General features: G+C 48.3%; 1 protein-coding gene across 1 annotated transcript; it reads left to right on the top strand.

The window, feature by feature from the left end:
• The first annotated feature begins 1,036 nt into the window (after window positions 1–1,036).
• Window positions 1,037–5,225, top strand: FOXL1 (forkhead box L1). Its single transcript, XM_012466086.2, has one exon. It carries the CDS (start codon window positions 1,037–1,039, stop codon window positions 2,072–2,074), a length of 1,038 nt encoding a protein of 345 aa, XP_012321509.1. The 3' UTR covers window positions 2,075–5,225.
• Window positions 5,226–12,940: the final 7,715 nt, after the last annotated feature.

The raw sequence follows: 12,940 nt of genomic DNA, 5'->3' as shown, positions 1-12,940 counted from the left end.
TAGTTTTAACCCCGATTCTCCAAATGGATTTATTTTGAAATCATCCTCAATGGAGCTGTAGACCAGGTGCTCTCCCCCCAGGTCCCCGGTGCCCTAGGCCTTCCCTTGCAGAGAGGCTGGGCTCCCAAAGTCCATTTCCCTTTGATTTTCAGGGAGCCTGGAAGGGAGGGTGTGGCAGAGCAGGTCCCTAGAGAATGCAGCCTCCTACTGGCTCTGCCACCTGTTTTTCCAAGGAGGGATGCATCCCCTTCTCGGCCGACACTCAGGCTTCTTAGACACCCTCCTGCCGCAATCTAAAATGTTCCTAGGACCTTGGAAAGCATTTTCCTAGACTGTGGCATCTCCACATCTCCGGTTAAGCCTAGGAGAATAAAAGGCCTTTTGTGGGAGGCCCTGGGGTTATGGGGCTCCCCCAGGCCAGCATAAAACTCATCCCTGCATACCCACCCCCATCTCCACCTCTCCTTCCTGCCTCAGCAGACCCTGCTCCAGCCACCCCGGTCTACATCCTGCCTCACTGACTGTGTGTGCTTACAGCGTCAAGGGGTGGACGTGATATTTCAAACATCAGATCAGTGCGTTTATATATTGGGTGCCCGGAAATTTTTCCAAATAAACACAGCTTGATTCAACTTGGGTGGGCGGACTTATCAACAGACTAATTCTATAAACAAATGAAGGAATAGCCCCAAAACCGATTGGCTGGTATCAAAAAGACACGTGGAGGGAAAAGCTTGGAGTTTTTCAGCAATGAAATTTTAATTAATGTGGGTGGGCTGAGAACACAAGGACTGTTTATCATAGACAATTTATTTTCCAGCGCTAAGTCAACATATAACAGCAAACTTACAACAATTATTTAACATTTTTAAAGCCATGAAGAAGGGACAGAGCTCGGAGCGGCCGGGGAGAGCATCGGAGCCAGAGGCAGAGGCACAGCGGGCTCCCCAGTAGGGCCCTTGCGGCGCGGGGCGCCGTGCCTAGGCCGCCCGGGTCGCCTGCGTCGCGGGGAGCGCAGCGCAGGCTCTCGCTTGCCATGAGCCACCTCTTCGATCCCCGGCTGCCTGCCCTGGCCGCCTCGCCCATGCTCTATCTGTACGGCGCGGAGAGACCCGGGCTGCCTCTGGCCTTCGCCCCTGCGGCCGCTCTGGCTGCCTCGGGCCGGGCCGAGACCCCGCAGAAGCCTCCCTACAGCTACATCGCGCTCATCGCGATGGCGATCCAAGACGCACCCGAGCAGAGGGTCACGCTCAACGGCATCTACCAGTTCATCATGGACCGCTTCCCATTCTACCACGACAACCGGCAGGGCTGGCAGAACAGCATCCGCCACAACCTCTCGCTCAACGACTGCTTCGTCAAGGTGCCCCGCGAGAAAGGGCGGCCGGGCAAGGGCAGCTACTGGACGCTGGACCCCCGCTGCCTGGACATGTTTGAGAACGGCAACTACCGGCGCCGGAAGAGGAAGCCCAAGCCGGCCCCCGGGGCCACGGAGGCCAAGAGGCCCCGCGCAGAGACTCACGAGCGCGGCGCGGAGGTGCAACCGGAGACGGGGAGCGGGGAAGGGGGCTCCGGCCCAGCGATCCCCCGCCTGGAAGGAGCGCCCGCCGGCCCCTCGCCTCACCTGGATGGCCCGTCTCCGCCGGCGCCCCTCCACTGGCCGGGGACTGCGTCCCCAGACGAGGACCCCGGTGACGCTGTCCAGGGCTCAGCGGTCGTGGCGGTCGGCCAGCCAGCGCGCACGGGGGACGGCCCGGGGTCCCCTGTGCGCCCCGCCTCCCGAAGCTCTCCGAAGAGCTCCGACAAGTCCAAGAGCTTCAGCATAGACAGCATCCTGGCGGGAAGGCAGGGCCAGAAGCCGGCTGCAGGGGACGAGCTCCTGGGGGGCGCCAAGCCGGGGCCCAGCGGCCGTCTGGGCGCCTCGCTCCTGGCCGCCTCCTCCAGCCTCCGTCCGCCTTTCAACGCTTCCCTGATGCTAGACCCGCACGTCCAGGGCGGCTTTTACCAGCTCGGGATCCCCTTCCTCTCCTATTTCCCCTTGCAGCTCGCCGACACGGCGCTCCACTTCCAGTAAAGCAAACAATGACGCGGTTCTTCTCCCTGGCAGGGCCTGAGCCTCCGCTGTGCGAAAGGCCTCAGCTCCCAACGGCCGGGGATTTTAAAATGATCTTTGCTTGGGTCGGCCTGTGGGTTCAGGAAAGTGTTACCAACCATTGCGCGCAGGTGGGCGCGCTCGCCTGACTTCGAAGCAAACTTTTCCCAGCAGCCCGGCGCGGCTACGCTACGGAGACTTAAAGGACCCGGTCCCCGCTGGGTCGTGGGCACTGCACGTGGGCACCGTAGGGACCTCTACCGCAGGAGATTCCTTGACCTTTGGCCTGCCTAATGGAGTGGTCTTCAGCCGCCCACTACAGGTCCTGTGCGTCCCGGGCCTGCGAGGGCCCGCAGACCACCCACGGCAGGCCTTAGAGGCTCAATGTGGTCCTTTCGACCGGGGACCCCCGAAAGTCGACATGACTTTCGACTGCTTCGCTGTTGCCGTGTGGCTCAGGTCTTGGTTTTGAGCCCATCTGTGTGGTGGGTGGACACAGCTGGGTTTGAAACTGACTTGAAGTTGTGGGGGTGCTGGGGGTGACCCCGGGTTTTCGGGTTTTCACGTTTTCTGGGACGTGTAGGGCCTGGTGAGGATTTGTGACCAATGTTCAGGTATAGCTGACAAACCACCCAGAGCAGTAACACTTTTAAACAGAGAATTTTTCTCTTAATTTCTTTCCGGGTAGTAAAAAAAACCATGTTTTATTCTTTGCATTAATACTTGACTCTAAGCATTGGCCTTTGAAAACGCCTGTATTAACAACTTTGATTAAGAAAGTGCACTCTATATAACATATTCTTGCATTATGATAGCTCATTAGCCAATACACGTGCAGCAATGTAACCGAGACAGCAGGTGTCCTATCTTTTTGCTTTTGTTTTTAAGGGATCAAAATATTTCAAGGGATACCATGAGGAAGGGTGTGAGGGGGAGGGGATATGTCTCAGACAGTGTCAGAGTTTTGATTTCCATGTTGTTTTTTTAAGATCCAGTCTTGCTTGTTGCTATATTTTTCAGAATCAGATAATGAAGGACTACATTTTCTAAAAAGTTAGATGAAACAACCAAAAAGCAGATGCAGAGAGAGAGAGGGATGAATGTGGGGGACAGAATAAGGGGACCTGCTGGTGTCTGCTGGAAGGGGCTTCTCTGGGTCCCAGAGGACCTGAGTCTTGATGGCAGGAATCTTCCAGACACTCCCAGTCTCTGTATCCCTTCTGCTGCACACTCCTCCCTCCAGCCCTGCCTGGCAGTCTGGGAGGCTGATGCTAAATCAACACCTTAAAGAGGTAACTGGCAGTCAGGGGAGGGGAGCAGATGAAGCACAGCGAGATGTTCACGGCCAAGTTCAGCTTGCAACTTTGGGGAGAGGCACCCAGCCTCTACGGCACCTCTAGCTGGGTTATCTTCAAGGTCCTGGAATGCAATTTTCTGAACATCCAAGTAACTTTTATTTTATGTCATGTGAGAAAGACACACATAGTCACACATTCTTGGAAGTAGGCTGGGAAGGAGTTCTTTCAGATAGCCTTTAAAATGGTTTCCAGGACTTATCTAAAAATGATGACAAACTTTGAATCCAGCGGGCCTGTTGGTCAGTGTGTTGAAAAGGACATTGCAAGCTGGCAGAGTCACTGAGTAATTCATAGACACAGAGGTGACTTTTGGAAAATTCATTCTTATAGCCATGCTGAAGCAGGCTTCCACAACCGGGTTCCACGCAGGCCAGTGGGAAGACTCTGGGAAACTGCAGCCCAGCCTTGATTGGAAGAACTTCCAGGAGATGTCATTGCTGAGATCCAGGCTCACTGTGATTAACTGAAGATGTGGTGGAAGGGCTGTCACTGGATATTTTGTTTTCCCAAACTCTCAGTCTCTGTGAATAAAGTTGTTTTTTCATTAACCTCTCAGTGACTGGTTCAGTGGATTACTGGAGGGAAATAAACAAACAGTGTAATAAGAAAGAGGAGACTGGGATTATATTTGGGAGTCGTGTTAGCATCTCAGGAGGCTCTGGCTTCCAAGGGGTAAACACACAGATGGAGGGAAGGAGTGGAGAGGATGCTGGCTCTCGAAGCTGCCTGGATATCAAAGCACGATGAGTAAATCTGCTGTATTGAATCAGTTTTTAATCTTTTCTTTTTTGTGTTTGATACGCTATCTTGGGGGGTTTTGTTAATTTGTGGTGGCTAAGTTTTGAAGAAGCCAGTAATCTGATACTGCAATTTTAAAAGGATCATATTTTAAAGTTACCATTCTAAAAAGTATTGTACAAACATTATTTTTATGACACAGAAAAATGCAGATGTATCCACTTTGGTGTTTATACATGTATAAAGAGAAATTCTACTTAATCTCCACTTTCATCTGGTTTAGGAAAGCTAAGAGAAATGGATAGTGAGGTCATTTTTATATAATCTGTATAATTTCATGTGTACTCCTTCCTCCCAAACCCAAAAAGAGGAACTTTGGCTATTACCAATCTGAATAGCTGTTCTATTGATCCAGATTTAATTGTTGGCTCAAAATTGTGGCTTAATAAGGTCAATAGTTTCTGCTCTTAATTAAAACAAAATCTCAGCTATGATTAGGGTGAGCCAGAAGCAAGCTTATCATTGGACTCTTACGCAATCTGAAGGAATACCTCTCTGCTCTCATCTAAACAAAGGGAGCAGATCTGTCTTCTGTAAATGATTTTTGGTTCAAGCCCTGATTACACACAAACATACACACATATACACACACACACTTGTGCACTGATCATAATGAGGATATGGTGGGTACATGTATAATAACTGTATACATATGGATATATTTATATGTGTATATGCATATATATGTATACATGAATGTGTAGGGGTGTGTGTGTATTTGTTCTGTGTACATGAATGCTCACAGACTCAGATCAAGTACTGAGAACTTTCACATTAACCCAAGTATTGTTACTATTTGAAAGATTTTGGTTTTCTATATAGTTTTTAAAAATAGATATAACTTCTATATTGCTTTAATAGTTTTGTTTATATAGCACATAGAGAAACCAGGGGTAACTTTATTGTTCTGTATTATTGTAGTGAAACAAAAAGATTTTATTTAAAAATATGGAAGACATACCAGCTTTGAGAACTTTTCCCCGTGTTCACAAGGACAGAGAACTTTACAAAGGACTCTTGCTCTGCCTGGCTTCATATAGTTGCTGGCTCTTCTAGAGGCCAATGGCCTCCTGTGTCTCCAATGAACCATAAGATTTTTGAAACAGTCCCTGGAAAGGATCTGTTTAGCCATTTTCAGATTTAATCGTGTCTGTTTGAATGGTGGTCTTTACCATTTCACTCAAAGTGGTGAGCATATACCTGTGTGTGTGCTAAAGGATCAGCCACATAAAATCATTGTTACCTCTGAAAGCCAGGGCCAGCCTGCCCAGGCACTGGCAGGTTAATGTTAATGCCACAAAAGTGGGCGACATTTCCAGTAACCAGCTGCACCCGGGAATGAGAAAACTGGGGGAGAGCCGCAATTTTGTGCCCTTCCTGTCTTCATGGTGGCTGAAGTTTTGCTTCCACAAAATAAAAGTTGTTCCATGGAATGAAAAACAAATGATAAAAAGCAAAGTTTGTCATTAAAAATAAAGAGCATGAGTTTGTTGTGAAAATAAGATTATTTTGACCTACATTTAAAGCAGTGTTTAAAATATGCCTGGATAGCCACATGGCAAGCTCTCTCCTCTGCTGGTCCTTATCCAGAGGTCCCAATGCTGAGTTCTCCACTCCAGGGTTCAGGCAGGGGCCATAAGTGTTTATAGTGACCTGGAGTGGGGTCTGATTGCTGGAGTGGGCACTGGTGGGGCTTGGGCTGAGCTGGGGTGGGGGAAGTTCTGTCCCTTCAAATTGGCATCCAAATGCCAATTGCACTGGGCAAATCAAATGTGTGGCTTATAGGCCAGAAGTGGAGTTAAGCTCAGGCTCTCCACCTTGGGGTGCAAATGAAATCTGGGGGGACACAGTCAACTCAGGTGTCTTTACACACGCAGTGAGGGAGGAGGGAGGCAATGAGACAAAGATTTGGCCCCAACCTGCTTTTTCCATTAGGTACAAGAATCGGGGTCCTGGCAGGAAATAGAAATCCACTTAAATGAGTCCACGGAAAGGATCGGGGTGGAAGGACTATTTATGGAGGCGTGGGCTGGGTGAAGGAAACCACCAGTGATTAGCAAGGGTGAGAACGGCTCCATCCTGGCTCCAACCCCCTCATGCTGCAGCAGGTGCCACCTTCAGAGCTGGAGTGGAAAGGAGCCACAGTGCAGGAGCAGACTGGAGGAAAGGGAAATAGCCCATCTCTCCTCTTTCGCCTTCCAGCCTCATCGGATACCTCCGATGGGCTGAAATCTGCCGGAAGTCGAGCCTACAAGGGAGCCCAGCTAATGCCGTCCATAGGGGTCAACCTGCAGAGGAGGTGAAGAGGGCTGAGAGTGGACCAGGGAGCGGCTGGCAAGCTGACTGTGACAGCCCAGTGGGGGTTCTTCCGCTGGGGCCAGGAAGTTGCCACTCTCCTGACCACACCTTGATGTACAAGAGCCAAGGATGCGACGTCTCAGACAATGCTGACGGCTGCCTCTGGAGTTCCAGAAGATTGGAATCTCCCATCTGGCAAGCTTCCAAGAGAAGCAGGCTGTAGGCCTTAATCTGGGACACTCTTATGTGAGCAGGGCCTGGGCCTGATCTGAGCTCCAGAGAGGGCCTGCTCTGGCCATGCATCTTTGCCCGAATGCCTGGAGCCTGAGAAGTTGCTGGACTGCCTGTGATTATGCACGGTAGTAGTGTTGTTTTTTTTTTAATTTGTTTTTGTTTGGCGGCTGAATCTCACTCTGTTGCCCAGGCTGGATTGCAGTGCAATGGTGTAATCATAGCTCACTAGCCTCAAAATCCTGTGCTCAAGCCAGCCGCCTGCCTTAGCCTCCTGAGCAGATGGAACTATACGTGCACACTATTACACTTGGCTTATTTTATAATTTTTATGTTTGTAGAGAGGGGTCTGGCATGTTGCTCAGGCTGGTCTCGAACTCTTGACCTCAAGTGACTCTCCCACCTTAGCCTTGCAAAACACTGGGATTACAGGCATGAGCCACTGCACCCAGACTTCATTGGGATGTACGGCTGATGCTGTCCTGCCCTTCTAGAATGTGTGGACCACATGTTGGCAAGGTCATCCTCAAGGCCAATGCAGAGGAAGATGGGACGAAGGAAGGTGTCTCCACCCCAGGACAGTATCCATGTTTAGCCTGCTTGGAAGGGTGAGGGAAAAACCCTGGAGTTCACAAGGTCATGTGGATTTCAACAGCATGAACTCTAAGGAACAGCTGATGCCTTCACAATGTGCAGCAGGAAGTATGAGTCTCACGCCTCCCAGGGCTCTTGGCTCCTCATCTCTCCCAGGTAGCTGGTCACTATCTCCTATCCGCCTCTTCCAGGTCCGTCCCAGCACACCCAACAATGGGAACAACTGCTGTAATTGCATCTTATTTATTCCTTACCACTCAGTAATCGATCTAGTCGGGGTGGGGTGGCCCCGGAAGAGGGTTCCTTAACCTGGATAAGAGTGCGGTCTCAGAGCCCATCAGACAGAGGCGAATAACGCAGCTGAGCTCTCGCTTGCTGTGAGCATTGGCACAGTGACCTAACTCTTCTGTCCCTTAACTTCTGGCATGGGTACAAATAACATTAGTAACTGCTTCGTAGAGCTGTCACGAGGCATGAGTTAAATGATGGTTATACATTCATGACAACAGCCTGCCCTGGTTCTTGTCTGTAAAATAGGAATAATAATCTCTTCTCCTGCATGGGACCTCACCAGAGTTAAATTAGTTGATATCTGTAAACTATCTGGCACACAGAAACACTCAATACACGCTAGGTCTTCTGGCTGTATACAGATGTGGCCTCCAGTCTCCATTCCTGACTTCTCCCTTCAGTAACAAAATCACAAACCAACAGCAGTGCCCACGTCAGATAATTCTGTCGAGAAAAGAAGGTTCCTGGGGCTGATTTCTCCAGTCCTCCTGCCCGGGCAGGCTGGGATCCATTTCATCTTTTTGTTGCAATGTTTCCTCTCTTGAGATGATCCAACCGTTTGAACACGAAACCAAAAGCAAAATAAGCTGCTACACACGGCAGGGGATCTTCAGAAAACCATAGGAGAGCTGATTTTCACAGGCTGGAGGAGAGCGACATTCCTCTGGTGCTTCTTTGCTTTGCCCAGGGGTAGAAGGAGCCTAGAGGAGACTTCCCAGGGCTGGCTGTCTAGCCATTGTGAACTCAAGGGCCTTGGGAATGAATACAACTCTTTATTTCTGCCCCCCAGCACTGAGACCATTCCTATAAGCCAAAACAGAGGCTCCACCCCTCTCCTGGGGAGAAAGGGCCTAGCCTGGAGGAGCAGTTTTCCCTAAACACATGCATTTCATAGCCCGCCTTATAAAGTGTAAAGAGCATTTCTTTTCAATGCTGTAGCTAAATATATCAGGGCTTGGTCAGCTAGAACATTTTTAGAAAGCACATTACAAATCAGGAATGTTTTGAAGAAATAAATAAACTTTCCCACATTTTTGGACTTTGAGTCGGTACTGCGGCCTCCATCTTGAGCATGATGGGTGGGTAAATGATGAATAATTCATCACTGGCACTGCCCAGGGCTCTTTCTGGAACCCTGAGTGCACTGGACATTCTGCATGGACTGAAGCTGTGGTGCAGGGATGGATGTGGGGGGAGACACTGTCACGGGGAGGGCAGCCTCATGTCACCATAACGGCCACTCCGTGTCTAAAGAAGAGAAACAAACATATCTCCAGTGTGTTGCATTTCTGACTCAGCCATTTTGGGAGGTGTTCACTGCAGCATCCGTATGTGGTGAGAAGACACCCATAAGGCTGTGGTTCCCACCTGCTCTGCACCAAGAATGACCTGGGAGTTTTGAATCCGCCCAGCACCTGTTTCGTGACCTCAGACCCTGATTCACTTGGCCTGTGGTGAAACCAGACAGCTGTATTTTTAAAAGTTCCTTAGGCAATTCTACTGATTCTGCAACCAGAGTTGAGAGTCACTGCAGTGAGGTCTAAATGCCATCAGGTGCATCTGTAGGGGTAGCGGGAAGCGTACTCAGCACTAGTCACCACTTCTTTCTTTCCCTCTATGTATATTTATATACGAGTTTCATTTGTTCAGAGTAGACGCTCAGCATCTCTCTATGACCTCAACTAGGCTTTTTCTTTATTCTGTGTAGAGCTGTCTTTCAATAAAACATGACTGTAGAAGTTTATGTGTTCATACAGGATATGTGTAACATTCAGAAAAGTAGTAAAAAGGGAATAAACCTGTAGCCCCACAATTACTTGTAATAATATTACCTCCAAGAGAGTATGCTTGATATTTCTAACGTATTTTTGTATTTCTTTTGGTATATCACCTTTCTCTAAGTTGTCTTTATTTCATTAATGCTACCACAATTACCATCACTACCACCACAATCATCACCATCATCATTATCACCACTATCATCATTATCACCACCACCACCATCACAATCACCGTCACTATTATTATCACCACCATCACCCTCACCACCATCACCACCACCATTACAATAATCACCACCACCACCATCACCATCATCATCACCCTCACCATTACCATTACCATCACTATCATCATCACTACCACCACCACCACCAACATCACCACCACCATCATCACTGTAAGGCCAGTTGCCTCGCCAGGAGCTCGGACGCACACCCCGCCCTTTTTTTTCGAAAGCTCGGACAAGCCCAGACGAGCTTGGGCAAGCTCAGACATGCTCAGGCATGTTCCCTTCTCCCATGCTTGCACAGCCTGGCCTTCCCTTAAAGAACCCAGTATGCAAACAAGGTCTTGTAACCCTAGCCTCTTGCCAACCAATAGCAATCAAGTCTTACTGACCAATAGCAGTTGAGTCTTAACAACCAATAGCAGCCAAGTCTTTCCAGCCAATAGCAGCCGAGTAATTCCAACCAACAACAAGCCAAGTCCTAGATGAAGGCTTGTAACTTTACCCAATAGCAGTCCTGCTCTCCCACAACCAATTGAACACCTCCACTCCCTATAAATACTCCATGTCTGAGAGGAGTTCGTGCGACTTCTCTGGCCCCTCCTGTCGGACCGCAGAACCTCACCCAGGAGCCTGAATAAACCCTTCGCATTGGATCTTCTTGTGCTGGCCTCAGTTTCTTCGTTTTAAACTCGGCGAGAACAAACCTTACAATCACCACCACCCTTTGTCATCATGACGGTCACCAAGCTGCATTTTCAACATTGCCTGTGCAGTGCACGTGCAGAGTACTGGTAACAGAGAGCTCTGCAGTGACACTTGTTTCACTTTAATTTCTGACAGCTTGGTAATGGAGAGAGGTGAGTGAAAAAGATTTATTTATTGAAAGTTTTAATTTTGATAAAATTGAAGATTCACAGGAAGGTGCAAAGAAATGCATGGGGGGTGAGAGACTTATTTTGTCCCATAATTTTTATATCCACTTTCTCGTTCTATTTTAACCGTCTTCATGCAAGCAAGGCAGGCACTACCATTTTCTCCACTTACACACACACGCTCACATGGGGACACTGAGAGAGGGTTAGGTGGCTTTTCTTAAGGCGCATAGCTAGACAGTTTCAGAATTAGTCCTGAAATTGAGGTTGCAGCACTCCCAGTCCTCTGGTTCATTCTGACCTCCTGCTGTGACATCTGGCACCAGGGATTGGGAACAAAGGCTTCTGCCAAGTGACCCCTGGCTGGCAGGTTCGGTCAATGACCTTGCTGTCCCCTCCATCACTCTCATGGGGGAAACCATACTGGCTTCTCTCTCTAAGCCCTGCCAGAATCTACTTTCTGTTTTCAGGTTGACTTTTATGCTTCCTGAAATTACAGACTTAACTATCGGTTAGAAGGGTGACTTCTGTTGTCTGTGTAGACCAGTGAGTCTCAATGTGGGCTAAGCACTGAAATCACTCTGTGTGTGTGTGTGTGTGTGTGTGTGTATGTGTGGCAGGGGGAGTAGCTTTAAAAAGTGTTGGCAGCAGTGTTGCAACCCCAGGTGGTGTTTCAGAAACCTCCTGAAATGATTCTAGTGTACCTTATTTTGGGAACCAGTGGTTTTGACATCATTAAGGGATGGCTTGAGGTCAAGTGCCCAGATTATTCAGAAAAACCACTTGGCATGAAGGAACCAAAAAGTGGGTTCAGGGCTGAAAGAAACAGCTCAGCTGTTTGACATGACACAAGCCCTTTACCCTCACCTCCTCATCCATACTCTTGGGAGAAGGATTGAGCACACAGTCTTTGCCATACATCACATCCTTTAATAATTTCAACAACTCCAGGAGGTTGGCTAGTCTCTCCATTTGACAGATAAGAAATTGAGGCTGGGGCACAGGACTTCATGAGTAGCACACAGGAAGAGGCTGAGTCAAAAATCGAGGTCAATTTGTTCTACAACCCTTGCTCTCCTTCACACCATCTTCCACTGCTGCACATGCTACAGTTTCACAAATGTTAAAACACATTCCAGTGCAGGGTAAAGGAAGTGCATGTATTTAGGAATATCCATAGAGGAGGAGGGCGGCTTACATTTTTCCATGATGAGGAACATGCCTTGTACCTAGTGGTCTTTGTAATCAGCATAGTTTGTCATTTCTCATCTAACGAATAGTGATTACCATTAACTGCCAGGCTGTGTTACGTCTTAGGAATATGTCAATGAACCAGACCAAGGTCCTGACCTTCAAAGGCTCATATTCTAGTGGGAAAAATGAGAGAAGTAAATTGACATGCACCATCTAAGGCAATTTGGACATTTATGGTATTCAAAATCTTTTAAACACCCTTCAGTTTCTCATGGATTCACATACTTTAAATCCGGATTTAAAGTATGTGAATCCATTAGAAACTGGTAGGAAGCACACAGAGACAATCAGGTAGGAAGAAAGCCCTGATCGTCTCTGTGTGGTAGTCATCTGGAGTCAACCACTCAGACATGCAGGAGTGAGCCTTGAGGGAGACAGGTGAGCAAAGAGGAAGGTATTCTATGCTGGTTTTGCTGCTGTGGACCATGGAGGTGGCCCAGGAGCCAAAGGCTGTGGCAGCTACTTAGTGTGTGATTTGAAGGCTTCTGATCCTAGAAGAGCCACCAGTTTCCTTGGTCCTTATTTCTGCAATAGAATGCAGGGAGTCGCCCCTGGAAGCTCAGCCTCAAATCTGTTTTGTAAGTTTTGCAAAGATTCTGTAAGCTGTGTGCATCCCTTAATATAAACACCTTCTGTGTAAATGAAGGAGAGTTTGCAGTAAAACTAAAGCCAATAAGAATGATAAGAGGTGAAGGGGAGGGAGACAGCAAATCATACTGCCACGTATGCACCTATGCAACAACCTTGCATGTTTTTCACATGTACCCCAAAACCTAAAATGCAATTAAAAAAAAAAAAAAGATATATGAGGGGCTAACAGCAATTTTAATGTTTTCTGATTACTTGGCCTCTGCTTGGAGTGTTCTAGCACTTTACATGTACACGGTATTAACTCATTTACTTTTCCCTGTCAGGAACTATTGTTTTCCCTTACTTATAGATGGATGAGGTAACACAGGTTTAAAGAGCTTAGTCATTTCCTCAAGTTCCCATAGCTAGTAAGTGGCAGAGCTAGAGTCTGGATTCGGGCTCGCTGGCTCTGGAGCAATGCCTTTAACCACTGCACTCCACACTTCCTGTTGTTCGAAGCAGCCTTCTATGGCATGAGGGCTCCTTACCCCCATCCTTAGAAGCCAAAGAA

Source organism: Aotus nancymaae, unplaced genomic scaffold (assembly GCF_030222135.1).
Source record: "Aotus nancymaae isolate 86718 unplaced genomic scaffold, 86718_ANA_hifiasm-v0.15.2.pri h1tg000095l, whole genome shotgun sequence".
Classification (NCBI taxonomy): domain Eukaryota; kingdom Metazoa; phylum Chordata; class Mammalia; order Primates; family Aotidae; genus Aotus; species Aotus nancymaae.
Note: the sequence above shows the minus strand (reverse complement) of the source record. Positions and strands in the feature narration are given on the sequence as shown.